The sequence below is a fragment of the Myotis brandtii genome, unplaced genomic scaffold (assembly GCF_000412655.1).
Source record: "Myotis brandtii unplaced genomic scaffold, ASM41265v1 scaffold64, whole genome shotgun sequence".
Classification (NCBI taxonomy): Eukaryota; Metazoa; Chordata; class Mammalia; order Chiroptera; family Vespertilionidae; genus Myotis; species Myotis brandtii.
The window spans coordinates 3,017,744-3,044,725 of NW_005370460.1; the positions used below are offsets into that span (position 1 = coordinate 3,017,744).

Sequence of the window (26,982 nt, forward strand, 5' to 3'; positions counted from 1 at the left end):
GCCCAGGAGCCGGCGGGGAGGCCGCAGCCAAGTTGGGGGCCCCGCTCCAGGATCTGAAGCCTGTTCCGCGTACCCCAGACCCTTCTCAGCTGCATTCGCCCGTCCTTTAAGGAAATATGGAAGAAGCCGACTCTGAACTCGGGAGCGATGTTTTCCCCGGCCACCCGGAAGGTTGCGGCCCCCAAGATGCGCCCTCGCTGCCCACCTGGGACTGCCCGCCCCAGAGGGCAGGAGCGCGGCCCTTTGTACCGCCTCCGAGCTCCCCTAAGAGGGCACTTGTGCCGGCGACAGCGAGGCAGCTCCGCGGGGCTGGGCCCAGGGCCGGGCCCCAGCAGATTGTGCACCTTGCTGGCTCCCCGGTGTCGCCCCTCAGTGTCACGGCTCCAGAGAGTGCTTTCTGAGCCTGCTCGGGGCAGAACCTCTGAATCTGGAAAATCCAGATGATGGCGATTCTGAGCCAAACAACCCCCTGCTGCCCGACTGGCCTGTAGGAACGGCCAGTGGAGCAAGTGCCCTGTCGCCTTCAGAACCCCCACTGATAGGAAGCGACACCCCTGGGCTGAGAACACATTTGGGTGACGCCCTGAGCTCTGCCCTTCGCTGCTATCTTCCCAGAATGAATGTTTACCCATTGGCGGGCTCTGCCCTTGGGTCCCTACAGAACCAGGCTGGTCTCCTCCACAGAGAGCTTTTTAAATTGTTTATTGATGGAGTTTAGAGCGGGAGTGGAAGGGAGAGAGAAAGAGAAACATCGATTTGTTGTTCCACTTACTTACGCATTAATTGGTTGATTCTTGTATGTGTCCTGACCTGGGATTGAACCTGCAACCTTGGCGAATGGGAAGGTGCTCTAACCAACTGAGCTACCCAGCCAGGGCCCACAGAGCTTTTTAAATGTTTGAAGGCAGCCACCTATGATCTCTGCTTGCAGCCCCTCCTTCCAGCCTTCTGGTGCCCCCCTCCTCCTCAGGCCTGACTGTTCCCTTCCTTCCAGGCCAGCAGAGCTTGGGGCTAAGAGGTTGTGTAGGCGGAGTTGCCCCCCCACCCCACCCCCCATTCAGGCCATGCCTGGTTTTTCTGAATGAGTCTTGCTTGCAGACATGGAGTCCACAGCCATCCCTCTGAATCTGACCCTGAAAGTGGAGGAAAGCGAAGAACAGATTCAGAGCCCGGAACTGGAGGATGGCTCCACCGACATGCAGAAGGTCCGCATCTGCTCCGAGGGCGCGTGGGTAAGTCAGGGTTCGGGGGCCACACGGCTGTGCGAAGCCTCCTCCTGGAGCGGACAGAGGAAGGAAAAACAGCCCCGCCCAGCCCAGGTGTTCCCATTCCCGAGAAAACAGTGCTGTGGCTTTAAAAGGTGCGGTGGAAACGGAGCGGGTTACCTGCGCAGGCCCTTCTGTCCAGGAGGCCAAGGCCCAGGCTCTCCGCACCCTTGGGTCCCCGCACCCTGCTCAGTGCCAGCACGTTGTGGACACCCTGTTTGCTGACCTGTGTTACAGAAAAGAATGCTCTGACAGTCGCTACCATGGAAGGAAGGGTCATCCTGGGCTACTGAGAAAGGGGTCACAGTGTAGTCATAGAAGTGGACACGACCTGGCTCACACCAAATACAGTAAAGAGGAGTGGGGGTTACAGCGTGGAGGGTCCGTGGATGAAAAGCATTTAGGACCAGGGCTTCTAGCTGAAGGCAGGTCAGGGTGATCGGATATCAGAGTGTGGGGGTTTTTCTAAACTGAGCTGGGCAGGCTGGGGCAGGAGGGGCCTCACAGGGAAGGAGAGAGGCCGTGTCCCCTGCGGCTGGTTGAAGGGAACCACTTTCAGCGAGACTTGGGGTCACGGAGCTGACGGAAGACTGCACCCCCATGGCCTGGATGCAGGGACCGGGCTCGACAGCTGGGGATGGGGTGCATATCCAAACAGAACAGTGGAGAGAACTTGGTAAACTTGTAAAAATGTCAGTGTAAGAAGAGGAGTTATATTAGGAACAATTATTCACAGGACTTACTGGACTTCCTGGCAGTTGCGTGTGGATGGTAAACATTTTAAATGAGCAACAAGCTGACATTCCTGTTCTCTGCTTCGTTTGCCGTGCTGTCAGCATTATCAGTGTCATCACATCCTTTGTTTCCAGTGAGATCTGTAGTCAGACTCATGGTGCTGCCCGTCACCCGGCGCCCCGCCCACCTGAGGGAACTGGGGTGCAGGGAGGTTGCCCTTTGCCCCAAGGATACACATGGACACTGATTGTTCTTAAAACGCCTCCTGAGCTAGACCCTTACAAGCGATGCATTTTGTACATCTCAACTATATAAAGTAAAGAGACAACGTACCGCCAGGCTCTGGTCTAGCTGTGGAGGTCGCCGTGCCCCTGTCTCTTCTGGGTTCTCTGCCCACCTGTTCTCCCGGCCTGATCCTGCAGCTGAGACCAGGCGCATGGCCTCCAGGCCTTGGGAGCCCTGGGCTTTGAGGCTAAGTGAGCCCACCCGCATTCAGGGGCTGGAGGGCCTTGGAGACAGGTGCAGTGGAAGTGGGTGTCTGAGTGTCGGACAGTGAGACATGTCCAAGGTGAAGGCCACACTCCCCTGGGAAAGGAGGATATCAGTTGGGAGCACAGGTGCTGGAGCTATTGACACAGGCCTCCAGGCTCACGGAGTCGCTGGTCTCCCAAAGCAGACAAGGAAGCAAACGACAGTACAGTATTCGGGGTGCAGCAGTGGAGGTCAGCTCCTGGGGGCCTCACACTCACGCTGGACAACTTAAGAGGCTTCCTGCAGAAGGCAGCCTGGGCCTGGGCCTGGGCCCGGGCTTGCTCAGTGGGCTCCCCTCCTGGGGAATTTGGCTAAATCTGGAGACGTCTTTGGGCATCATGAGTCGGGGAGGGGGCGCGAGGTCTTGCTGGCATCTTCTGGGCAGAGGCTGGCACGCTGCTGAACGTCTTCAGTGCACAGCACAGCCCCCGACGGAGAATGGTCTGGGCAGCACTGTCGGCCCTGCTGAGGTTGGAAACCCTGCCCGAGGGCATTCAACCCGGGGAGGGAGAGAATCCCTTTCTCTGTGGAGAGTGTGTGGGGTGATCAGTGGAAACCTTGCAGACAGCACCGTGCTGGATGCTGGAATAATGCTCCGTAGGAGAACCGGGTGGAAATGCAGCGTCGAGAGAAAAGGAGACGGACTGTGAACCCAGCCTTCGTCACCAGTGGATCCCTCCAAGGGGAGCGAGGGGCTCGTGTTCCCGGCGCGGAGGCCGGATCAGAAGCTGGGGCAGGAGAGCTGTGGGCAGAGCTGGGAGCAGGTCCCGGAGCCAGAACTGAGAGCGCGTGGGGATGAGGAGTGAGAAGTGGGCCAGGCCCGGGCCAGGAGGACGTAGTGTGCTGGCGGAGTTGGAGCCCTCTCCTTGGTGGCGCTGGGGGACAAGGCTTGGAGCATCTTTCCTGGGGAAGCCGGAGGCCCCTTCAGCCACCGGGCGCGGCCTGAGCGCAGAGAAAGCACAGGCTTTGGGTCAGACTTCCCTCCATGACTCCAGGCGTGTAACTTAACAGCCCTGTTCCTCCCCCGTGAAAGCAGGATGCTGACCCCCATATCTGTGTGTCATGTGAGGGACTCAGTGAGATAATGTACAAAAGCAGGACTGCCCTCTGCTCCGAGATCCCCGCCGCCTTCCCTGGGGCCGGGCGGTGTGTGTGGGCGCAGCAGGCACTGACCCTGGAGATAAGCCCCGGGAGGACAGCCTGCGGGGCAGCAGGGAGGGTCTGAGTGGAGGGAGGAGGGCAGGGCTGAGCGCCCCTCCCTGGAGACCAGGAGGGGCATCCGGTGACCTCGGGCTGCCGACCCCTGAGTCTTGCCCGGCCACCCTGTTTGCTTCTGTTGTGCTGGGCCAGAGAGAAGGGCTCTGTGGAGGAGGGAGGCGCCCGCCAGGGCCTGGTGCAGCCCTGCCCGGTGCCCCGGGGCGGCTGTGAGGGACATCTGAGCCTCGGGCTGTGCCTCTGCAGCATAGTGTGGGCTTGTTGGAAGCTGCTCTGTGGCTCGGACATAAGAACCAAGAGATGAGCCCGCGCCAGCCCCCAGCCGCCCTCCCAGCTCAGGCGCCGGATGTTTGCACTGGGCCCAGGGCGCGCGGCCTTCTACGAATCGATTGCGCCTGGGAGGTGACAGGACAGGCAGCCCTGCATCCGTTTATCAGCAAAGGGAAGGGACTATAAATAGGGATGGCCAGGACCTGGCATTTCCTCGGGGACAGGCCACAGAGCCTGGTGGGAAGCTGGGAAGTGGGAGGTGAGAGGAGGGTGGGCAGCTGGGACCAGCGCTGGGTCCTCCTGGTTTTCACACGTGGGGTTTGGTCCGCTCACTCCGAAGTCTAGGTCCGGTTTTGTGTCAGGTAAAATCATTTGCAACTATTCCAAGTGGAGCAAGAGAAGGGAAATCTGGAGAGTATTTGCTTAAACCTTTTGTTCAGAAGGATGTTTAAGTGATCAGGGGAACAAAGCGGGCGGCGCCAGGCTCTGCCCTCTGAGGGCTTGTGTTCTAGTGGGAGAAGCAGATGCGGGAGCCAGGGGCGCGGTGTGATAAGTGCCACTGCGGATGGGGCCCAGGGCAGGGCAGGGACGTGGAGGTGGGCACCCAGCCAGGTCCGGGAACGGGACGTCTAGGCTGAGTCCTGGATGGAGGGTGGGTATTGGCCAGGCCAGGAATGGGGGACCTGGGAGGCTGAGGGAGAACCTGTGTGGGGGGTTGGCAGAGCGGAGATGAGTTGCTGGGGGACAGCTGAGCACGGAGGCAGGGGAGGGGGAGGCCTGGGCACCGAAGGGCCACTCGGCCGGAGCCTGGAAGTCAGAGCTCGGTCCCGTTTACTGGCCGCGTGGCTTTGGACCGAAAGGAGTCCTCTCTGAACCCGCTTCCTCCTTGCTTATTTGAAGTGGTGGTGGTGGTGGTGTGTGTGTGTGTGTGGGGGGGTGGCGGGGGCAGTGAGTTAGTCCCAGGCTTTCCCTGGGAGTGCTCCCTGCGTGTCGCGAGCGTGTTCCAGCTTTGGGAACAGCTTTGAAAGCAGTAGTCAAGGTAGCCAGCCTGAAGGAGGCGGTCCAGTGACTCCTTACCACTGAATGTGGTGACCTTGGGGTAGGGTTCTGAGGGACCGAAAGGAAAAGGCAGAGTAAAAATGAAAGCAAATGACTGAATAAGCGAGCCGGGTTGGTGTGGGTGGTGTGGCCGCCTTAGCTGCCCGGCGTCCCCTCCCGGCAGGGGACGTCAGGGGGCAGCCCTCGTCCTTAGGGCTCCGAGCGGGGTCCCGTTTGCTCTGGTGTCTCATTACCACCCAGGCTGTCATTGGCCCTCTCTCCTGCCCGTGCTCCTGGGAAAGGCCGCCCTTCTGTCACTGGCTGCTTTGGGTTCAGAGTCCAGCACTAGGGCCAGTGGGAAATGGAGACCAGTGTCCGGAAACCACTGAGGTCCAGACAGCAGTGACCCATCAAACTCACACTCAGACCAGCCCCCGCTGAGGGTCTGTGACAAACGGGAGGGGGTGCGGGCGGGAGCGACGCTCTCAGGGTGTCCTTGGCGTGCGGAGGGTCTCCCATGGGGGGTTGGGGACTGGGGGCTTCTCCGGGAGGTCTGTTCTCCTTGTCTGCCAGCCGACGGGGATGGTAACCACTCGGGGTGCGGGCACCTGTGCTTGGGTTCTATTTTGCCTCTAGCGGCCTGTGTGCAGGCAGACAGCTGGTTCCCTGGGGAGGCCCCTCCCGGAGGATGGCCTGTGAGTCACCTGCGTGCCTGCTAGCCGCTGAGAGAGGCTGTTCTGCCCAGGTGCCGGCCCTGTTTGATGAGGTGGCCATCTACTTTTCCGATGAGGAGTGGGAAGTTCTGACGGAGTCCCAGAAGGCCCTGTACCGGGAGGTCATGAGGATGAACTACGAGACGGTGCTGTCGCTGGGTAACAAACAAACATCGTGTGTCCCTTTGCCTCCCGAAGCTCTGAGCCCAGAGAGCGTTTCCACGTCTCCTGGGTGGTGGGACCAGCACCCCCTCTCCAGACTTGGCCTCTGTCCCCTCAACACCTGTGCCTTTAATTTCCCGGGTTTGATTCAGGCAGGGATATAAATATTGTGTCATTCTACCCTGTAACTTGGACTGGTCTCAGAACCTCATGCAACCCAGATGTTCGTATCAGAAAAACAGAACCTCAGAGGTGTCGCAGGGTCTGGGCCTGAGCATCACTTGCTCCTTGGCTCACTGTCACTCCTGCAGCCTCAGAAGCTGGGGACATGCCCCAAAGCATCCCGGCTCCCTCCCAGCGCTGACAGTCAGGCAACCAGGCTGCAGCCACTGGAGGGACGCCGGGTTGCTGGGGCCAGGCCTCGTTAGCAGAGACCCAGGAATTCCCTTGGACAGGCCCATTCCCATCCCCTCTCTCTCCCCGTGTCCCGAGCCCTTTTCCATGTTTTTCATAAACGTCCATAGTGAGGAGTGGGTGGGGTGAGTGTGATAAAGGACTGATGTGGACGGTGCTCCGAGCCTCGGTTACTTCCTCTGGACAGAGTTCCCGTTCCCGAAGCCAGACATGATCTCTCGGCTGGATGGAGAGGAGGAGTCTCAGAATGCAGACCGATGGCCGCTCCCAGGAGGAAGCGTCGCAGGTACCGTGATCCAGCCGACCCGCACCCATCCCGCGGGAGCATGGGAAGTGGGGTCTTCAGTTTCCGTGTTTGTTCTGTGGCAGCGGTTCTCAACCTGTGGGTCGCGACCCCTTTGGCGGTCAAATGACCCTTTCACAGGGGTCGCCTAAATACATCCTGCATATCAGATATTTACATTACGATTCATAACAGTAGCAACATTACAGTTATGAAGTAGCAACAAAAGTAATTTTATGGTTGGGGGTCACCACAACATGAGGAACTGTATTAAAGGGCCTCGGCATTAGGAAGGTTGAGAACCACCGTTCGATGGGGTGCGTGAGAGTGAGGCAGGGGTGCAAGGCAGAGAGATGATGGGCTTTGGAGTTTGAAAATCTCCCTTCCAGTGCTGTGTGGCCTTAGGCAACTTCATTGCACTCTCTGAGCCTCCCTGCTCCTCTGTCTGCTGTGGTAAGAGTCTCAGTGCGCCACCGTGTGGGCAGATGAAACAACTGAAGTTTGAGTGGCATTGAGACCAGTGCACATCCGGGGGCCTGCAGCCACCTCAGGGTGCCCTGTACCCCTCTGGCGATGGGGAAGACATGCGACAGACACGTGCCCAGAGTTACTCGCCCTGGCTCCTTGTCCACTTCACCCTGATGGACAAGCACCACCTCAGGGTGCCCTGTACCCCTCTGGCGATGGGGGAACACATGCGACAGGCACGCGCCCAGAGTTACTTGCCCTGGCTCCTTGTCCACTTCACCCTGATGGACAAGCAGCACCGGGCGGAGCACACGCTTGAGCAAACAGGTCTAAGAAGCACACAGTCTTTCATCAAGAAACATGGCAGCAGGGTAGCGCTGGCTGAATTCGGCTCCCAGCAGCCAGGTGGTTTTACTTGCCTTCTCTCCGTAAGTCGGAGTTTAAACAGCCATATTTCATTGATTCTAAGACATCTCCCCCCTCAGCCACTTGAACGTCTCTGAAATTGAGAGTGCCTCTTAAAGTGATGATGCCTCTTGCAACTGATGACATCTCAGTTTGGGTGAGATATGGCAGTTTCCCCGGATCATATTCAGTTTTCTGAGGCCCTCCACATATAAACACACAGGGAACCGGTTCCAGCTGGTGTGCGAGAACCACTCGCTGCCCGAGAAGCCCAGCCCTGCTGAGTGTGGCTCCTGCCGCAGAGCCTCTTGGGTCAATGTGTGGCTCAGCCATGGAAGGCCACACCCTTCGGTGGTCTGGCAGTGCGGGCTGTATTTGACTTCACACCCAAATGGGAGTCATTTTGACCCAAACGTGGCCCCAGATTACGACTCAGGCTCGGTACCTGTGCTCAGCTCAGCCCTGCCTCTCTAGCTCAGCTCCCTTGACACACTTGACTTCCACTCTTGGCATTTCCACCAACAAAATCAGGAACCGGGTGGACATCATTGTGCTCACTGCTCTTACCTTCGCCCCTTCCTGTTTGTCTCCAGAAAATGAAGAGGCTGACGTCAAGCCCCCAGACTGGGCCGGCCCGATGCACACGGTGTCCCCTTTCCCCTCGCCACAGCCCCTGGACGGCTTTGGCCTCCGCCTGCCTCGGGACTTCCCCGAGCTGCCCGAGTGGAGCGAGGGGTACCCCTTCTACATGGCCATGGGCTTCCCGGGGTACGACCTCTCGGCTGACGACCTGGCTGCCAAGTTCCAGTTCAGCCGGGGCATGCGCCGCAGTTACGACGCCGGGTTCAAGTTGATGGTGGTGGAGTTCGCCGAGAGCACCAACAACTGCCAGGCGGCCAAACAGTTTGGCGTGCTGGAAAAGAACGTGCGAGACTGGCGCAAGGTCAAGCCGCAGCTGCAGAACGCCCACGCCATGCGGCGGGCGTTCCGAGGCCCCAAGAACGGGCGCTTTGCCCTGGTGGACCAGCGCGTGGCCGAGTATGTCCGGTACATGCAGGCCAAAGGGGACCCGATCACCCGGGAGGCCATGCAGCTGAAAGCTCTCGAGATCGCCCAGGAGATGAACATTCCAGAGAAAGGGTTCAAGGCCAGCTTGGGCTGGTGTCGCAGGATGATGCGCAGGTACGACCTGTCCCTGAGGCACAAGGTGCCCGTGCCCCAGCAGCTGCCCGAAGACCTGACGGAGAAGCTCATCACCTACCAGCGCAGTGTCCTGGCGCTGCGCCGGGCGCACGACTACCAGGTGGCTCAGATGGGAAATGCAGACGAGACGCCCATCTGTCTGGAGGTGCCCTCCAGGGTGACCGTGGACAACCAGGGCGAAAAGCCCGTCTTGGTGAAGACGCCAGGCAGGGAAAAGCTGAAGATCACGGCGATGCTGGGGGTCCTGGCCGACGGCAGGAAGCTGCCTCCCTACATCATCCTGCGGGGCACGTACATCCCCCCCGGGAAGTTCCCCAGCGGGATGGAGATCCGCTGCCACCGCTACGGCTGGATGACGGAGGACTTGATGCAGGACTGGCTGGAGGTGGTGTGGCGGCGGCGGACTGGCGCTGTGCCCAAGCAGCGAGGGATGCTGATCCTGAACGGCTTCCGGGGCCACGCCACCGACTCGGTGAAGAGCTGCATGGAGCGCATGAACACCGACATGGTCATCATCCCGGGTGGCCTGACCTCGCAGCTGCAGGTGCTGGACGTGGTGGTCTACAAGCCGCTCAACGACAGCGTGCGGGCCCAGTACTCCAACTGGCTTCTGGCCGGGAACCTGGCGCTGAGCCCCACCGGGAACGCCAAGAAGCCGCCCCTCGGCCTCTTCCTGGAGTGGGTCATGGTCGCGTGGAACAGCATCTCCAGCGAAGCCATCGTGCAAGGGTTCCGCAAGTGCCACATCTCCAGCAGCCTGGAGGACGAAGACGACGTCCTGTGGGAGATCGAGGGCGAGCTGCCAGGCGGAGGGGAGCTGCCTGCCGAGAGCAGGACAGAGAGCAACTGACTGCACGGCTCAGGTAACCCAGTGACCTGTTTGTGTCCACAGGTAGCCTGTCTCGCCGCGCTTTCCCCCTTTTCAAGACCCCTAGAGCCCACATGCAGTGCTGGGGTGCAGGCCACTGGCGGCGTCTCCTTCATGTGAAACTCCTGTCGCTGGGCTTCTGGTCGCTGGGCTTCCTGTGTCCTTAGTGCTGTGGCTGGACCCGAGCCCTTGCATGTAATCCTGTACCGAGGGCTGGTCAGCTGCGGACAGCACCTCAGCTCTGATGCTGGCTGCCGGGGCTGAGCAGCATGGTCTGACCGCCGGGTTAAGGAAGTTTTGTCTGAAAAGCCCACTTCTTGTTTCCTTGCTGGCCAGGAGGTCCGGGACGTGAGACACACCAAGTTGCCTTCAGCCCCGTCCTCAGCCTCGGGTCTGCCCCGGGGGCGAGGGGGGGGGCGTCTGTGGGACCCCTGGGAGGTGGGAGTAGTCACCTGTGCTTGCTTCTCACAAGTTTGCCAACATCTTCCTCTTCATAACGACTTTCACGAAAAAGGGGGGGGGGCGCAGTTAATTTCTCGTAGTTCTCAGCTGTCTGAAGGAAGATACTTTTAAATGGAATCTTTACATCAGGAAATGGTAATAACAAGCAGGTGCATATCTAGGACAATGGGCGGAGGGTGGGGAACAGGCCTGCGGCTCAGGTGAGTCTAGGAGAAAGGGCTCAGATGGAAGTGGGTCTAGCAGAGAGCACCAGCCCCGACCTGGAGAGAAGCGCAGACAGGAGGGGACACAGAAGAACAAGGGTTCGCTTTACCCTCTGGTTCTTGTTTTTCTGTCAGTTACTTGTCCCTCCAAACACAATGCGTATTGAATATGAAGCGGCTGTTACTGGACGGGGGACCTGGAACAGTCCTGACTAAACTTCCTTTTAAAGTGTGACGAGGTGTTTCCGTGCTGTCTGCTTCCTCCTCCACATGAAATGCTAACAGAAGGCTCTGTGCCCTGCGAGCTGCCAGGAGACCCGTGTCCTCCCTGCCCCTGCATCCAGTGGCGCTCTGTTGCGGGGCCCGCTGCCAGCGTGGGCTCCCTAGAACTCCAGTGCAGCCCAGTTCTTACCACGACATTCGAAATCGCCAAAGCTGCCTTTTTCTCCTGTCCCCCTCCCACCCCTGGCTCAGCCTCCCTTTCCGCTAACCATTCATCTCCATTGCATATCGCACTGACTTACAGCGAGTGTTTATCCCTTTCTCACTTTACCTTGTTTCCTCTCCTTGTTAGGTAACATTTTTGTGCATTTTTTATGTTCTAAGCTCATTGCCACCCAAAGGACTGGGTCCGAGTTGCCAGAAGGGGGGAGGGAACAGAGCGATGCTTGTGCCCGAGGAACGTGGGTGCTGACGTGTCGCCCACCAGCCCGCTCACCTGGATGCGCGCGCTCTGGGCAGCGGCTCTTTTCTGAGTCGCCGCAGCAGTGGACGGGGATCCGGGAGACGTGTGGGCATTCCACGGCCCCTCCTCATCTATTAGCAATCCGACTAATGGAATAATTACACTTGTTGAAAGTTACACGCTATTCAAAGTCCCCGGTTAATTCACACTTAGGTCCTCTCTCTTCCAGCAAATGGGACTGTGCTTGAAGCGGCTGGGGAGAAACCCAGGAGGAGAGCTGGAGTGTGGACACAGGGACCGCGCCAGGCCGGGGGGCTGGGAAGGCCAGTCTGGACGGCGCCCGGGCATCCCACCCACACAGCCCGCACCCGCGGGGTCACAGAAGTCTGGGACCCTTCGTTTCATCAGAGACGTGATTAGGAAAGAAACTGCTTCTCCCGTTTCTTATAGAGGTGACTCCAGTGTCCACCAGAAGGAACCTGTGGGAAATGAAAAGGCATCGCCTGGAGGAGACAGCTGTGCAGCGCCCACGGGGCTCGCCGTCGGCCACTCCACCGCGTCCTTTCTGGGGAGAAAAACCTCAAGTTGTTGTTTCTTCTGCCTTTAAAAATGCTTCCCGTGGAGCCTGCCGTCAGCAGGTCAGGACTGCGGAGAAGGCTGTGTAGAAACATGTCGTTTTTGTACTTAACACATTTCCTCTTTTAGGAAAAGGAGATACTAATGACAACAACATTCAGACCCACTGGCCTGGTGCCAGCCGGTGGCTTTTCTATAGACAAACTCGGTTAGTGGGGAAGATCCAGGTTAAAGCAAACGATGCTGTTTTATTAATCTTCCCAGCCAGGTGGGCAGCTAGCTTGGGGGTTCATTATGGTTCTATTTAACACAGGGCAGCGTTCAGGCCACAGGTCCCCTTTCTCAGGCCGCCTGCACAAGTCAGCAGAAGTTGCCTGCTGTGCTCATGGTACAAGGCTCATGGACTCCTGGCGTTTGATTTGTTCATTTTAATATTTTTATCACGAGGGTGGTGAGAGGCTGCGGGCCTTCAGCCACAGCTGTTTGAGACGAACCCTTCCCCCTGCAGGAGGTGGGAGGTCTCTGAGTCTTTACACTATAGTAGTTTGCATTCCCACCTAAGTTGAGTGTTATGGAAACATTCCTTCAACGCTATCTGCGCTACAGGAAACAGGCCAGCACCTCGCAGACAAAGCCCCTGCTAGAAATGTCATTCCACGTCAGGCCTGCGACAGGCCTCCACGTCTCCCTCCTGTACACCCTTTCATTCCTACTCGACACTGTTCTTGGCATCTTGAGCCACCTACTTCTACTCAGGTACTCATTTTCCTGTTGATGAAACACCTTTCCCCCCTTTTTAAAAACCAGTGTTCCTCCCAAAGGGGAAATCTCACTTAATTTCTGGTATCAGAATAACTTTCAATATTTGAATTGCCCCATTGGCAAACTGTGCCGAATTCTTCGTCATCTCAAATGGCATCTACACCCAGCTACTTGCATTCCAGAACTTTCCATCCCCTCCAATTCCACTTAATTTATCCTCCACCTCCCTGGTTCCCGGCACCTCCCTCGCTGCTGTTTCACTTGCGTGGGGCATGCTTATGAGACCTGATTTGGGGATCCGGCATCGGAGCCACAGTTCTCTGGCCGAGATGCGTGGAAAATGCGTTCAACTCCTGATTCATTCCGCCAATACCGCCGTCTCTACCCCATGGGCGGTGCCTTTCGGCTGCTGCTCTGGGATGCTCCTGGAGTGACGGCTCTGCTTCCACTGACAGCCTCTGCCTAACGGAGCCCAGGACAGCTGCGCTGCAGGGTGGCCGTGACCCTGAGGGACGACAGCACATGTTGAGACATAGATGTACTTACTCCTCAGTAGGTAGAAAATGGCCCACAATAAACTTTGATAGTAAAGACCGTAGGCTGTGGTGGTGTCTTTATTGCTCACCTGCTAGTATTGTGAAAAGCCACATTGCAAACAATGACTCATCCTTTCTCACCCCTTGTACCAATAAATGTTACACCCTTGGATCGAAAGGGTCTGTTCGTGGGATGGCAGTACCAGGAATGGTGTCTTTACAGAGGGAAGCAAATGTGTGGTGTTAGACTGGGGCGGGGGCTGGCATAAACAGCTTCCCCTCAAGCAGTCCTGGCTTGGGTGCTGTGAGGGATGGTACGTTACCAGAATCAGGAAGGCAGTCGTTAGGGGTGTGGGTTTTAAATATATTTTATTGATTTTTTTTACAGAGAAGAAGGGAGAGGGATAGGGAGTTAGAAACATCGATGAGAAAGAAACATCGATCAGCTGCTTCCTGCACACCCCCTACTGGGGATGTGCCCACAAGCAAGGTACATGCCCTTGACCAGAATCGAACCTGGGACCCTTCAGTCTGCAGGCCGACGCTCTATCCACTGAGCCAAACTGGTCAGGGCGGGTTGTGGGTTTTAATGAGTGAAAACGTGCCAGCACGCTGACCCACAGAAACTGTGCCTTTTAGAAAGGAAAGCATGTCAAACCCTCCATGTGCCCTTTCATGAGTGTGTTTAGTAAAATCACTCCTGACAATCTACCCTACCTTCCTGCCCTCAGAGAGTGGGCCCAGAACAGGAGGCTCAGGGAGTCCTCTGGTCCACAGAGCAGGTGCCTGTAGGGACTTAGATCCAAGAGCAGAGATGAAACCTGCCCTCTCAGTGGGCCGCAGACCTGGCCTGGCTGCCTCTGCACCCACAGAACCCACAAAATTGGACACATGTAGTGTTGAGGCCCAGGTGTATGTAGTCCAAAACGTTTGGTTAGACACTGGTTCCAGTTCCTCCAAACCCGCGACTCCAGTATTAGCTCATCTGTAAGTCCAAAGGGCCTTTCTGACTTAGGTCAGCAACTGAAACTCAGCTGTTGACTTTCCTTTCAGTCTTGTTTAATCTACACACCACAGAAGAAGAGATGGCATGCCTTAATCTTTCCCTCTAGAACATTCTTCTGAAACGTCTTGCTAAGGTCTCACCACAGGGCTTTTCATGTTTCTGCAGAAGGCAGGGTCCCTTATCTGTTTAATAAACACACAGTTTTCTCCCAAAAGGTTTATTTGTCACAGTTAAGGTACAAAATCCAGCACACAGAGCCAGCTTCCCATTTGTACATATTTATACATGTTACTAAACCACAGAACTCATTCTAATGCAGCCGACCCTGAACAACACAGGTTTGAACTGTGGGGCCACATATACATGAATTTTCTTCAATGAACACCTGGACTAAAGATTGCGGTTGGGAGTCTACATTGCTCTACACCATGTGGTATCGGGGACCTGAGCATCCGAGGATTCTGGCATCAGTGGGGGGTCCGGGAACCAATCCCCCATGGATAGTGAGGGGTAGCTTAGTTTTGGGAAGTCACAAGTTGTAAGTGCATATCTGATGCCTTGGGGTTGGCGCCCCTAACACCCACACCGTTCAGGAGTCAACTGCATATCCACCAGCACTTTCTCTTGAGTAAAAAGCAATATCTCTCTAAAAAAAAAAAACAAAACCCTGGGTGTCAGTAACACTGCCAAGTGTAAATTACTTTCACTTTATCGTTTGAAAGGATAGACACAGGAATTGGGGAATTACAATTACAATGCAACATGTTCACATAAACTGTAAACATCCTATGGGAACGATGAATAGGTGAGCCTGCCAGTCAGCATCCGGGAATATGAACTAAATGAAGAACTTGAGTCACGAGGAGACATTTCATGAGGTTAACGAATTCATTCTAAGAGTCTGCTGTGGCGTTTGTCCAGTAGCACAGGCTGCCTGAGCCATACTGTCTCGGAGTGGTATTGATTTGTAGGTGCTGCCAGATAACATCTGCTGACAATCAGACTGGTCACTGAGGGAGGCGTCTGACTGTTAACACTGTAGGTTACTGCAACCGAATTCCAAGAGCGTGCTTCTCTCAGGAGGCAGGCGGAAACTTGGGCCTGCCGGACACTGAGCAGAGGATGCCACTGAACACACGGGTGTCCTGCAGGTCACGGGGGCAGAGTTCTAACAGCGTCCTTGTTCTAGGAGGTCACCTACCTGACACGCAGACCAGAGGACCCGGCACCTCAGGGCCTGGCCATTCCCACGCAGGCAACTTTCAGAGCCCACCCTACGGGGACACGTCCACACACAGATATGGGTCCCTCGCGAAGTCAGATTTCTACTAATGGCTTCACAGTAGCAACACAAAATGTACTCAATGTCACATTTCCATAGGAAAGGTTATATTTACACCGTCCACTCCAGTCTTGAAGTGTGGACCCGAGACATTCAATGCTCAGTAATCAGTATGTTTGTGGCGTGACTCGGCAGAGCAGGGGACGACTCAGTAGAGCAGAAGCCCCTCCTTGGCGGCCAGGCGCTGCCTGTGCACCTGGTCCTGCCGCAGCTCCTCGTGGGTGGGATGCCAGAGCTTCGTGATGACCCTCTCGATGTTGAGCGCGTACACAGTGTGCGAGGGAATGACTTCTCTGTGCACCTGGATCGAACATGACAGGTCTCAGTTACACTCAGGACATTTCTAACATGTAAAAGGTTTAGATCCACAAAACACTCACACAAAAGACACACAACTTACAAACTTTAAGCCAGAACCTAATGAATCCCAAGCCAACTAACAAGAAAACAGGAAATAACAAGGTTCTGAAATAGAAATAAGGGAACAAGGTTTTTTTTCCCCTCTTCTTTCTCTCATTGGGGAGGTGTGGGGGATGGGAGAGAAATTAGGAAGGACTTGGGCCCAGGATTTAAAAATGAGGGGGGATGAATGGCTTTAACAGAAAACAGCCCAAACTGAAAAACGAAAGGCCGGGAAGTACGAAAGCTCCTGAATGCCACCCATAAACCCAGGAAAACCTTCAGGAGCCAGGAGTTACCTGCAGAGCTTCAAAAAGGTCATGCATGTTCACGGGAGGCAGGGGTGCGGGGAGGGTGTCCCCGGAGCACGCCAGCAGGAGTGCGGCCTGCTGCTCCGCATCGTCGGGGTGCAGGTGGGCAGCTGCGTTCTGGCTGACACAGGGGGCAGGAAGGGCTGGAGGGCTGAAAACAGAGGATGTTAGAAACACCCAGCAACTCCGAGGAGACACCCAACGGCGAGACTAGGAACGGGCTGCAGGGATGCACCTCATTAAAAAGATCTAAAAGGAAGTAGGAACCCAGCTATTTTTTAGTGAGTGCATAGAGGAAGAGTAGAATTTTCATTTTTAAAGGCAGCCCATCTGGCACGCAGGAAACAAAATGTAGAGCAACTACTGACCCCCTCCCTCCACATGTTAAAATATTTACTACACTCCAGATACAAAGCCAAGACTCTTCCCTGCCCTTAAAGAGCTTCGAGTTGAAAAAACACAACAGACCTTCATTCAAGGAAGAGGAAACAAAACACTGACATAGAGAAGAAGGTGGATGTGCTGGAACCAACAGGATCAGGGAGAACCCGCCAGAAGACATGGCCAGCACAAGGGCAGCCACAGGCCAAATGCAGGCCCTGGGGAAACTAACCCATCTGGCCCGTCCCCAGGGCGCAGGTGCAATAGGTGGGAAGGCGGGCATAGTTTCAGCACCAGGACACAGCGCAGACCCTCTGCGGCAGAACACGCAGGCGTGAAGCCACACTGAGGAGGTGACGCGGAGGACAGCGTGGGCCCCAGACAGAGGCAGCCCTGCTCCGGAAACAGCCCACCTGAGGAGCCCGAGCCCTGGGTGACTGCGCAGGGGAGGCGGCTCAGACGCCTGGCAGGTCAGGGACGCTGTCCCCAGAATTCACCACCGCAGGAGCCCCCTTTTTTGGTTTGTTTTTCTCTAGAATGACTTACAAATGAGAATAAGTAATCCCAAACACAGGCCTGCAGGAGACTGAGAACTGCTCGTCACCTACACAGTGCGCCCAGGGTGAGGAGCTGCGGCCCAGGTCCTCAGAGGCAGGAACGGCGCTGGCAGAGCCCCTCCCCGTGGCGCCAACACTGTCTCTCCTCCCACCTCCCTCCCTGTCACCCTGCACCTGCATCGCTCCCGCCTCCCCAATTGTTTTCTCCGAACATCTCCCAGTCGCCATGACCAGATGCACCAAGCCCAGCACTTGCAGAAATGCAGTCACTTCAGTTCCCACAAGGAAACAGAGTGTTTTTCTCTCCCAAAGGCTTAACATTTGGACAGAACTTTGTGGCAAGTGGCGGATGAACGACACAATGAGTAAAACCGTTCCGCTCTCAGGGTCCCTCAGACTTACGGTCGCACCAACCCATTATCTGACAGCGGTCGGTACACAGAGCAGTGTCACCGCCGGGAATGGAGGCTGGGATGTCACAGCCACGCATACCTTTCTATTAAGCTGTTGTACACCATGATGCTGTTCTTCAGGTACGGCTGTGGGGTCACGTTACTACCAAACGCGTATTTAAAGTGACCATCTCGCAACCGATATGCTTTCCTTCTTGATACAACCGATGCCAATATGTCCTTAAGATGATTCTGTAAAAACAAGAAGAAAAACAGCATGAAGTCCCCTTTAAGAGCAAATCCTCAGACTTCCCGAGCTGCTCACGCCCACAGGACTCAGCCGATGGGAGGGGAGCGGCGCCCGTGCCGGGCCACACGAGGTTCACTGAGGAGCCAGACCAGAGGGGCCAGGAGGAGGGGGTGGGCTGCTTTACTGTGTTCTACTTCAGGTGGGCTTGTTCTACATGGAATTTACTTTAAAAGGTTTCGTATCTCTAAATCTGAAAAATGATTTCCAGCCCGGCGAGCATGGCTCAGTGGTTGAGCATCGACCTATAAACAAGGAGAGGTCACAGTTCAATTCCTGGTCAGGGCTCGTGCCCAGGTTGCAGGCTCGCTCCCCAGTAGGGGGCGTGCAGGAGGCAACCAATCAATGATTCTCTCTCATCACTGAAGTTTCTATCTCTCTCTCTCTCTCTCTCTCTCTCTCTCTCTCTCCCTTCTTCTCTGAAATCAATAAAAAAAATTTAAAAGATGCTTTTCAGATAGCTTTAAATAAAAGCACAAAAGTGAGTAATTTTCTTTAAAAGAGGCACCCACCTTGAAACTTGCTTTAAAAAGTCTCAAGCTCTGGGGTTTCTGGGTTCCAATGCCCAACCCACTGAGCCCGCTCCCTGAAGAGAACCGTGGCTCTCTCAGGAGCCATGTAAACACAGGTACACAGGACAGAGAAAAATCGGGGTTTCATCCCTTCACCTCATGAGAGCCAAGTACAGAAGAGGGCTGGCGCTGTGACAGCTCGGCCCCGCCTGCCCTTGTCGTCGGGATCGGGGATGGCATTTCAATGGCACCCGTGAGATCCTCTCCCATCAGGACTTCATGGCAGTTTATAATTTCCACACACGGAGCTCATTTTAACGTTTGTAACTTACATCTCTGAGGTCCAGGTGAGGAAAGGGACACCCAGAGAAGTGCAAGGTGACCCAGCGTCCCCGGAGCGCCTGTGCACTCCAGGCCCCAGGGACACTCTCCGGTAACAACGTGAAAAACCGAGTGCGTGACGGAGCGTCTGCGACAGGAACCCACTGTGCAGACCACGTCGAGCTCTCCTAATGCCAGACACAGCGACACCCCGTGAGTTAGTCCCTAGGACTCTCGATCTCATTTGCCCCCTTAAAAACTGTTCCCGTGCTGACAGATGACACATGGGCTCGAACACCAGTCACCTCCAGGAAGCTCACCTGTAAAGCGAAGGCACCTGCCTGGAGTGCGATGCGTTTCTCCCTCAGAGGAAAACCACGTGAATGATGACAATTCTGAGATCAGAGTGACATGTGGGGTCTTTTCTTGCAGCAGCAACTTCCAACAACACACACAAGCTCATCACACGCAACCCTGTTTCTGCCACCAGCAAACCCACCTCCACGGCGTAGACCACAGCCGACACGGCCTCCTCGGTGACGTTGTCCAAGCCGTGCTCGTACGCCGTCACGATCATCCGCCCCTCCAGCTGACCCCGCGTGGGCAGCATCATTGTGTGGGAGCACAGTTTCAAGTCATCGTCATCTTGGGGATCCTTTGCCACAAACTGCTGGGCTCCCGAGAGGGGGTTCTGAGGCTGGAATCTGTGCTGAGTAAGAAAACCTTTCAAAGTTATTCATTACAGTGGCGAGTAACGAGACGCAAACAAGAGTAACAACGTCCTGGACTGCACAGCCCACAGAGCCACGCCACCAGGACCACGCCACCGGGGTGAAAAACAAGAAAGCAACGCCTCATGCACAAATAGTCACAGACTCACGCGTGTTTCATGGAAATAATGGAGGCGTGGCTTGAGGGGAGCACGCTAGCATGCATAGCCGATTTTTCTAATAATTAGCATCTCTGTAACCACAGAGCACACGGCTCTGTGCTAGAGTAACAATCAGGGAGAAGGTTTAAAACAGGGGTCCTCAAATTACGGCCCGCGGGCCACATGCAAATACAAATATTGTATTTGTTCCCGTTTTGTTTTTTTACTTCAAAATAAGATATGTGCAGTGTGCATAGGAATTTGTTCATAGTTTTTTTTTTAAACTATAGTCCGGCCCTCCAGCGGTCTGAGGGACAGTGAACTGGCCCCCTGTTTAAAAAGTTTGAGGACCCCTGGTTTAAAACTATATTCAAAACAAGTGAGAGTGTGTGAAGTGTACATTAGCAGGCAGGTTCTGAAAGTATCAGGACATAATCAACCCTTCAGTTAAGCCTGGAAAATCTTACTACCCAACAGGACAGACCTAACAGCAAATGCTCCAAGATAATGCTGTGTAGTGTAGTGTGACTTAGTTACTACTGCCTTCCACTTCCAATTCTCAACAACACATCGCCAGCCTCATTATTTAAAATCGTTTTCTCAATCGTTTTTCTGCTCAGAAAGCCTCGGCCTCCTCTGGGAGAGCTGAGAGCCCATTGATACTCTCGTCACCATCCAGAGACGGGCCCTGGCAGCTTGTGGTTAAGCACAACGTACAACACTTTGTAGCTAACGTGTTTGAAGTTTGTATTAGAAAAGCAACACTTGTTTTTTCCCATTTTCCAGGGGAGAAGCGGCACTGTACACCAGCATGTGTGTGAGCAGGAGGCCTCCCTGGGTCCGGATGCCTCCAGGTGGAATGCTGCTGAGCTGAAACAGCAGAGGCAGGATCGGTGCTTGTGGTGTTAATCCAGAGCCATGGCTTCCCCGTCAACACCGAGAGCAGGGAGACTAAGGAAACTGTTCCCTCAGGAAAAAGCCGGTTTCTCTAAATGTGTACACATCCTACAGCCAAACGCCCCTGCGCCTTCTCTCTGGCCCACAGGACAGGCCTGGGCTGCTGGGCACTGCCAGGCCCCGGCCCTGCGGCCTGAGGCCTCCTGGACCGTGGGACACCAGTCCCTCCAGAGAAACATTTCAGAGAAAGAACACAGGCATAGCTTCCAAATCACGGATACTATTGAGAACATTAATGTTTATGCAGAACAAACCAGAATTAGAAAAATTCAGGCACCAACTTCACAAATAGGAACACCTTTCCCCCACAGCACGCCCCCTATTTCCCAACTCAATTACCAGTAACTTCATATTCATTTAAAAACTTAAACCAGTGGTTACCCAGACCTACTGGCGAACAACCTACATCAAATTTCTGGCGCACAGAAGACATCTTCTTCCTTCCCTTCGGCTTCCCGGGCTTGGCTGCGGAGCCGCCTGTCCAGGGCAAGGAGCCGGCACCCTCTAGGAGACAGGAAGCAAGGACCGTGAGAGAAAACCATGAGTCGGAAACTGTTAAGTGTTTTCATTTGGGGCTAAAAACAAGTATGGAATGCTCAAATAATGTAAATCAATAAAAAACAAATTCACATCTTCTTTTTCTGCTTCTCTAAACAAAATCACAAATTCCTTCCACTTCCTTTTCTAGCTGTAACCAAAGTTACTCTCAGGATGACAGCTTGCTTTTCCATACCATAGCTGCTGTCCCTGCAGCCATGTCACAGAGGGAGGACCGTCAGCTGCTGTCCCTGCAGCCATGTCACAGAGGGAGGACCATCAGCTGCTGTCCCTGCAGCCGTGTCACAGAGGGAGGACCATCAGCTGCTGTCCCTGCAGCCATGTCACAGAGGGAGGACCGTCAGCTGCTGTCCCTGCAGCCATGTCACAGAGGGAGGACCGTCAGCTGCTGTCCCTGCAGCCATGTCACAGAGGGAGGACCGTCAGCTGCTGTCCCTGCAGCCATGTCACAGAGGGAGGACCGTCAGCTGCTGTCCCTGCAGCCATGTCACAGAGGGAGGACCGTCAGCTGCTGTCCCTGCAGCCATGTCACAGAGGGAGGACCGTCAGCTGCTGTCCCTGCAGCCATGTCACAGAGGGAGGACCGTCAGCTGCTGTCCCTGCAGCCATGTCACAGAGGGAGGACCGTCAGCTGCTGTCCCTGCAGCCATGTCACAGAGGGAGGACCGTCAGCTGCTGTCCCTGCAGCCATGTCACAGAGGGAGGACCGTCAGCTGCTGTCCCTGCAGCCATGTCACAGAGGGAGGACCGTCAGCTGCTGTCCCTGCAGCCATGTCACAGAGGGAGGACCGTCAGCTGCTGTCCCTGCAGCCATGTCACAGAGGGAGGACCGTCAGCTGCTGTCCCTGCAGCCATGTCACAGAGGGAGGACCGTCAGCTGCTGTCCCTGCAGCCATGTCACAGAGGGAGGACCGTCAGCTGCTGTCCCTGCAGCCATGTCACAGAGGGAGGACCGTCAGCTGCTGTCCCTGCAGCCATGTCACAGAGGGAGGACCGTCAGCTGCTGTCCCTGCAGCCATGTCACAGAGGGAGGACCGTCAGCTGCTGTCCCTGCAGCCATGTCACAGAGGGAGGACCGTCAGCTGCTGTCCCTGCAGCCATGTCACAGAGGGAGGACCGTCAGCTGCTGTCCCTGCAGCCATGTCACAGAGGGAGGACCGTCAGCTGCTGTCCCTGCAGCCATGTCACAGAGGGAGGACCGTCAGCTGCTGTCCCTGCAGCCGTGTCACAGAGGGAGGACCGTCAGCTGCTGTCCCTGCAGCCGTGTCACAGAGGGAGGACCGTCAGCTGCTGTCCCTGCAGCCGTGTCACAGAGGGAGGACCGTCAGCTGCTGTCCCTGCAGCCGTGTCACAGAGGGAGGACCGTCAGCTGCTGTCCCTATGTCCACGAGGGGCTGAACGGTGCTGGCTTACAGAGCCGACATGAGTTGGCCATGACCCAGCTAGCAAACCAACGCCACAGACCTCCTCACAGGCAGGCAGTGAGGCGGGAGTCAACCTGCCCAGGAGGACAGGATTTGGAGGAGGTGAGTGCAGCGGGCACCAGGAGGGACCCGTAATATCATCGGTGGGAGGTCTACAGGCAAAAGTCATCCACACAAACCCCTACCCCCAGACGGACTCAGTACAGAGCAGAAATGCAGGTGCCCTGTTCAGACAGCTACCTTAGCCCAGTGCGGGCCGTCTGAGTTCTGGGGCAGCCCACCTGCTGTGAGGCCAGCCCTGCTCACTGCCATCCACGTGGAACTTAACACAGGTGGGGAGAGCACGGAGGGCTCAAGTTAAAGGGACAGCATCTCTAGGGTTTACTAAGGTAGCTGGCTTCCAAGGAAGAAGCCCATCCTATAAAATAAAGAGGTAATACGCAAATTGACCATCACGCCCTCGTGTCACAAGATGGCCGCCCCCACATCGTCACAAGATGGCCTGCAGGGGAGGGCAGTTGGGAGCGATCGGGTTGGCAGGGGAGCAGTTAGGTGTCAATCAGGCTGGCAGGGGAGCGGTTAGGGGGCGATCAGGCTGGCAGGCAGGCGAGTCACAGAGGGAGGCTTGCTTCTGCAGGGTTTTCTGTTAGGAGCTAGCAGTCCTGGATTGTGAGAGGGATGTCCAACTGCTGGCAGTCGGACATCCCCCGAGGGGTCCCAGACTGGAGAGGGTGCAGGCTGGGCTGAGGGACAGTCCCCACCCACCCCCATCCCCAGTGCACGAATTTCGTGTACCGGGCCTCTATTTCTTAAATATGAAACCCCAGGTGTGTGACAATAATCTACCTGAAGCACTTTAAGAAAGACCACACCCCCAGTGCACGAATTTCGTGTACCAGGCCTCTATTTCTTAAATATGAAACCCCAGGTGTCTGACAATAATCTACCTGAAGCACTTTAAGAAAGACCAAGTTAAGCAAACGAAAAATAGAGGTTCGAGAGGTAAAGAATCCAGGCTACACAGAGGACTCAAGTCACGCCTAGCTGGTATCCTCAGAGAATTCTGAGAAGTCACATATCTGTAACACAAAAGAAGATTCTATGGAAATGTTGAATTGAAGGATGCATGAGACAGAAAGGCTGAAAGAAGAGCTGAGGAAATCTCACAAAACACAGAGCAGTAAGATGATGAAACACTCGTCTAAGGTCAGTGTATGTAGAGAGAGAATAAGCATACTGTATGAGGAGCTACTAAGGCCCCAGAACAGAACACAAGCATAGCTGTCTTTCAGAACAGGATGAGGGTGGGAAGAAGCTTTTCATTGTAAAACCTTCTGCACTATTCTCTTTAACCGTCTTGTTTGGTGTTAATGAAAAAAAGTCAAAGTAATACAAGCTCATTGTAATTCACCTGCAAGGGCTGCTGGTACAGACCCACATTTCTATATTCTACTTGTAACAGAAACCTTCTCTTTGTTGCTAGCCAATATTAAATAATTTCATTTCAAGAAAATATATTTGGGGTGTTGATGGAGAAATAATCTGTCAGATTCCAAATGTTTCTTTACTTATCTAAAAATAACCAATAATAAACATTCAAGAATATCAAAGGTTTTATTTAATTCAGGTCAACCAGCTATACTTATTAATAACTCTCCATATTTGTTAAGCATTTTTGTGGGTTTTTGTGTGTGTATTAATCCTCACCTGAGGATATTTTTCCATTGATTTTTAGGGAGAGTGGAAGAGAGAAGGAAAGACAGAGAGAAACATCGATGTGAGAGAAACACATCGATTGGTTGTCTCCTGCACGAGCCCCAACCAGGGCCCAGGCCTACAACCAAAGTACATGCCCCTGACCGGAATTGAACCCGGGACCCTTTGGTCCGCAGGCCGACACTCTATCCACTGTGCCAAACTGGCTAAGGCACAAGCATTTTGTATTTTTAAAAGCACCTTTTTACTTGTTATTTCGTCTGCTTATTTATTTATTTATTATCCCGTAGGTTCGACATCACTGTCTCTATTTTACAAATTAAAGCTAAGACCATCCAATAAATTAGCTCCTTTCTCTTGAGTCCATAGGCCGACGCTCTATCCGCTGAGCCAAACCAGTCAGGGCAGCTCCTTTCTCTAAGCCAGCAGTTCTCAACCTGTGGGTCGCAACCCCTTTGGCAGTTGAACGACCCTTTCACAGGGGTCGCCTAAGACCATCCTGCATATCAGATATTTACATTGCGATTCATAACAGTAGCAACATTACAGTTATGAAGTAGCAACGAAAATAATTTTATGGTTGGGTCACAACATGAGGAACTGTATTTAAAGGACCAGAAGGTTGAGAATCGCTGCTCTAAGCTAAACCTGTACCCAGGTCTCCACTCAACCAGGGTTTTCATTTCAGATCCCTTATCTCTTGGGTGTGTGGCGCCTCACAGTACGCTCAAAAGTAAGATCTGCCTCAAAAGCAAGATCTGATCCTCACGGTGTTGGTTCTCTGATCAAATTAGGTTTTCACAACAAAGTGATCACCTCTATGATCCACCCGGCCAAAGTCCACTCTAAGCTGAACGAACACCTGACACGTGTGAGCCCGCGCTGTGAGGGCAGGTGAGGGTTAGGGACACACCCAATGGGGACTTCTTGGAGGAGAAACTGGGCTCCAGGCGACCTTTCCTGAATTCTTTATCACACAATAGGGGTTGGCACAGGGATGGATGATACAAAACACTGGCCATTTCTAGATAAATATGGGCTTTTAATACATGATCATCAGCATCTCCATAGCCCTTTTTAAAAAAAATTCAACTTACTCGACAGCAGGAGGTACCTAAGAATGCACTTTTTAACAAGAGCCCAGGCTAAGTTTTATCATGGGGCAAATTTTGCATGTATTCAATTATTTGGTTTGGACGAATTGATTAAAACAAGATGGCTGAAAGAGGTGGCTTGTACCACTTAAGCTCCAAGCAATTAGGGACACAGGGGTGGGTGTTTCTATCAACACCTGTTTAGTTCAACCTCCCACCAGGCTGCTGTCCAAGACCTTTGTTTTCCACCAATAATCTGCCAAACACACATGTGGAAGCTCTAACCTACCTTCCAGGTGCCAGTATCTCACCAGTGGAAGCCCAGGTTCCCCACAAGTTATAATCCCCACTCCCTCCATCTATGCAAACCCCCGCTGCTGCCCTCCCTGCACTGGCCTCCACTTCTTCATCCTGGCCGCCCAGCCCTTCCCCACTTCGCACAACTTCAGTGTCTGAAGTCCAGTGGGGTGGGGAGTCATGACCAAAGGTGCTGTGAGTCCAGGGAGAGTCCTGCTTTAACATGGCCATAAAGGAATCTGCACCAGCACACCACCCCTTTCTCAGCCCTTCAAAGAACATTTCGCTTGCAAACACAGGTGTCTGTTTCCGGAAGCTGAAGCCAGTGTCTCGGGCGTACTGCCGCTCCCTTACCTGGGGTAGACACCAAAATCTGGCACCGAGTGAGAATGGCCAGGAGGAACTCGTTGTGAGAGTGCACTGTAAAAGGGAGGAGGGCAAGGTCAAATACACGATAGTTAAAAGGAAACCACTGCTTCAGCGTAGCTTTTAAGGATTTGGGGTATCCCCTGTTCTGCCATTCTTTACACTTAATTTTAAATATCACATTATTAAAATGGCCTTATATGCCACTAAAATCAAACTTTTATTTTTTTTAAGTGAAAAGACTAATTTATTGCACAGCTGGGAAGCCCCCCAGGTGGGTAGTTATTTTACCATTATCCTGTGTGAGAAGTCTATGAGCTTCCAGGTCAAACTCCTCTTTGCTGATCTTCTGCTTGAACCACAGCTTCAGGTTGGCCCAGTATCTGCAGGGGCAGAGACAGTATGAAGAATCACAGGTTTTGTTTCTTCCCCGCGTCCACCTAACCTCGTCCACCCTGAGGACAGTTTCTACTCCCTAGTGCAGCGGTTCTCAACCTGTGGGTCGCGACCCCTTTGGGGGTCGAATGACCCTTTCACAGACCATCGGAAAACATATATATAATTACATATTGTTTTTGTGATTAATCACTATGCTTTAATTATGTTCAATTTGTAACAATGAAAATACATCCTGCATATCAGATATTTACATTACGATTCATAACAGTAGCAAAATTACAGTTATGAAGTAGCAACGAAAATAATTTTATGGTTGGGGGTCACCACAACATGAGGAACTGTATTAAAGGGTCGCGGCATTAGGAAGGTTGAGAACCACTGCCCTAGTGTGAGGGTGAGTGCCCTGCTCTCCACCCCAGAATGTGACTATTTGGAGACAAGGCCTTTCGAGAGGGGCGCAGTTTCCATGGGGGTGTCAGGTGGACCCTGCCCCACCGTGACTGGTGTCCTTATGAGACAGGTCAGAGAGAGACACGAGAAAACGGCCATCACCGAGCCCAGGGGAGAGGCCTCAGAAGAAACCGGCCCTGCTGACCCTTGATGTCGGACTTCCAGCCTCCAGACGGTGGGAAATACATGCCCGTTTAGGTCCCCCAGTCCGTGGCATTGTTATGGCCACCCCTGCGGACTAGGGCACCTGGCAATCAGCATACCAACCGGTGGGAAAGGGAGGAAAGTCCTCCGTGAAAGGCGCTGACAGGTAGTCACAGAATTGGACTCATGAGCCAAGTGGCCAAAAGCACAGCTGTCCCTTTCCGTCCTCACTGTCCCCTTCTAAGAGGCCACTACTCTTCAGAAACCTGCATCTAACATGCGCATTTAAAGTGTGACTGGCTCCAGCTAATACTGCCGTGCTGCAGATTTGAGAGCTGCTAAGAGAGACCTTAAAGCAGGGGTCCTCAAACTTTTTAAACGGGG

The 26,982-nt window shown here is 54.2% G+C and overlaps 2 protein-coding genes across 4 annotated transcripts; one reads left to right on the plus strand and one right to left on the minus strand.

The window, feature by feature from the left end:
* Positions 1–6: 6 nt before the first annotated feature.
* On the plus strand, positions 7–12,856 carry POGK (pogo transposable element with KRAB domain). Of its 3 annotated transcripts, none has more exons than XM_014528534.1 (6): positions 7–386; positions 1,099–1,232; positions 5,800–5,926; positions 6,531–6,629; positions 8,093–9,565; positions 11,150–12,856. In XM_014528534.1, exons 2-5 carry the CDS (start codon positions 1,101–1,103, stop codon positions 9,550–9,552), a joined length of 1,818 nt encoding a protein of 605 aa, XP_014384020.1. In that variant the 5' UTR covers positions 7–386; positions 1,099–1,100; the 3' UTR covers positions 9,553–9,565; positions 11,150–12,856. The 3 variants fall into 3 exon arrangements, with proteins under 3 accessions (XP_014384020.1, XP_005880560.1, XP_014384019.1); XM_005880498.2 differs by having other exon boundaries at positions 7–171; XM_014528533.1 differs by lacking the exon at positions 11,150–12,856 and adding an exon at positions 10,842–11,143 and having other exon boundaries at positions 7–171.
* Positions 12,857–14,001: 1,145 nt separating this feature from the next.
* Positions 14,002–26,642, minus strand: TADA1 (transcriptional adaptor 1). The gene is made up of 8 exons (XM_014528525.1): positions 26,557–26,642; positions 25,897–25,988; positions 25,594–25,659; positions 20,557–20,654; positions 18,822–19,031; positions 17,283–17,434; positions 15,841–16,003; positions 14,002–15,443 (listed from the first exon to the last, which is right to left on the minus strand). The coding sequence occupies exons 1-8, from the start codon at positions 26,640–26,642 to the stop codon at positions 15,291–15,293; spliced, it is 1,020 nt and encodes a 339-aa protein (XP_014384011.1). The 3' UTR covers positions 14,002–15,290.
* Positions 26,643–26,982: the final 340 nt, after the last annotated feature.

What these genes read in the sequence shown, in the direction of transcription:
- POGK (XM_005880498.2), top strand. Translation starts at nt 117, where the DNA reads ATGGAAGAAGCCGACTCTGAACTCGGGAGCGATGTTTTCCCCGGCCAC. An exon ending in TTTCCCCGGCCACCCGGAAG is followed by an intron (nt 172 to 1,098) that starts GTTGCGGCCCCC and finishes TCTTGCTTGCAG; the next exon opens with ACATGGAGTCCACAGCCATC. An exon ending in CCCAGGAGGAAGCGTCGCAG is followed by an intron (nt 6,630 to 8,092) that starts GTACCGTGATCC and finishes GTTTGTCTCCAG; the next exon opens with AAAATGAAGAGGCTGACGTC.
- TADA1 (XM_014528525.1), bottom strand. Translation starts at nt 26,642, where the DNA reads ATGTATTTCCCACCGTCTGGAGGCTGGAAGTCCGACATCAAGGGTCAG. An exon ending in ACTTCTCACACAGGATAATG is followed by an intron (nt 25,660 to 25,896) that starts GTAAAATAACTA and finishes TCCCTTTTACAG; the next exon opens with TGCACTCTCACAACGAGTTC. An exon ending in CTGTGGTCTACGCCGTGGAG is followed by an intron (nt 17,435 to 18,821) that starts GTGGGTTTGCTG and finishes TTGTTTTTACAG; the next exon opens with AATCATCTTAAGGACATATT.